The sequence below is a fragment of the Penaeus monodon genome, chromosome 15 (genome assembly GCF_015228065.2).
Source record: "Penaeus monodon isolate SGIC_2016 chromosome 15, NSTDA_Pmon_1, whole genome shotgun sequence".
Taxonomy (NCBI): domain Eukaryota; kingdom Metazoa; phylum Arthropoda; class Malacostraca; order Decapoda; family Penaeidae; genus Penaeus; species Penaeus monodon.
In genome coordinates, this window is record NC_051400.1 from 25343071 (window position 1) to 25344068 (window position 998).

General features: G+C 41.7%; 1 protein-coding gene across 2 annotated transcripts in view; it reads right to left on the minus strand.

Moving 5' to 3' along the window:
- Window positions 1–998, minus strand: part of LOC119581847 (receptor-type tyrosine-protein phosphatase T-like) — a 25860-nt gene that overhangs the window by 10214 nt on the left and 14648 nt on the right. For both annotated transcript variants that reach the window (XM_037929986.1, XM_037929985.1), the window contains exon 6: window positions 28–115. In XM_037929986.1, coding sequence (XP_037785914.1) covers window positions 28–115 — 88 coding nt within the window. The remainder of the gene's footprint in view (window positions 1–27; window positions 116–998) is intronic.

Consider the following 998-nt stretch of genomic DNA (forward strand, 5'->3'; position numbering starts at 1 on the left):
TTGACAGAGGCCCTCATCAATACTTACACGGTAAATTGTTCCTAAATCTGTTCTTCTTCTTGACTTGAAGTTGCTCGCCATACGCCATAGATTTGTCCATGGTTGCTGGAATTTTCTACACGAAAAAAAGTTTGTTTAATACATGCAGATACTTGGGATAGATAATGACGCTGAAATCAAAAAGGAAAATGTAAATCTATATTGTAAATACACTGAAAGAAAGTCTATGCTGTGATACTTTAGGAGAAACTGTAATTATATTTTTCGAAAGGCCACTGAGAGGGTGTTATCTGGGATGGAAATTTGGTGGCATAGTTTTCGAATGGGCTAAATGGGGGGACCTTGAGGGAATGTTTTCTAATAATTAAAAAAAAATGAGGTTGGTTTTGAAAGGGTAAAATGAGGTGCTTTTGAAAAGGTGAAAGAGAGGGAGTGCATTTTCTGAAAACGCAAATGAGGAGGTGTTTATGAAAAAGCAAAATCATGTGCTTCTGTCACGGAAAAGAAATGGGAAGTTCTAAGAAAAGTAAAATATAGGGAAGGACTGAATGGACAATACGAGAGGGTGATTGTGTAAAGGCGAAATGAGGGCGGCGCTTCTTCAACGTGCAAATGGGGTGGGTTTTCTTATAATGCCAAGGAGGACAAGACGAAAGATTTTTTTCTGTAAAGCAAAATTGGAACCTGTTTACAAAAAGACAAAGCAATGGAGTAATAATAAAAGGCTAATGAAGATGAAGACCCCAAAATGTGTACTTAATCGAGAAGGAAATGGTTGTTCCTCGCCGTGGTTCCCGCCGTCCCTGAGAAGTCCCCTAGCATCCCACTTGCGGTACTGATAGCCACAGGCAAGTTTTGACGTAGGAGCATCCTATACCCCTTTTCCACCCCAACCAACTTTCGTCAGAGCTGTGCGAGAAAGGACGCAACCCAAGGGGGCGTCGACTCAAAGAGCCCATTCTCGGCTGAGAGGACGCAAACGGACTCACATCTCTGCG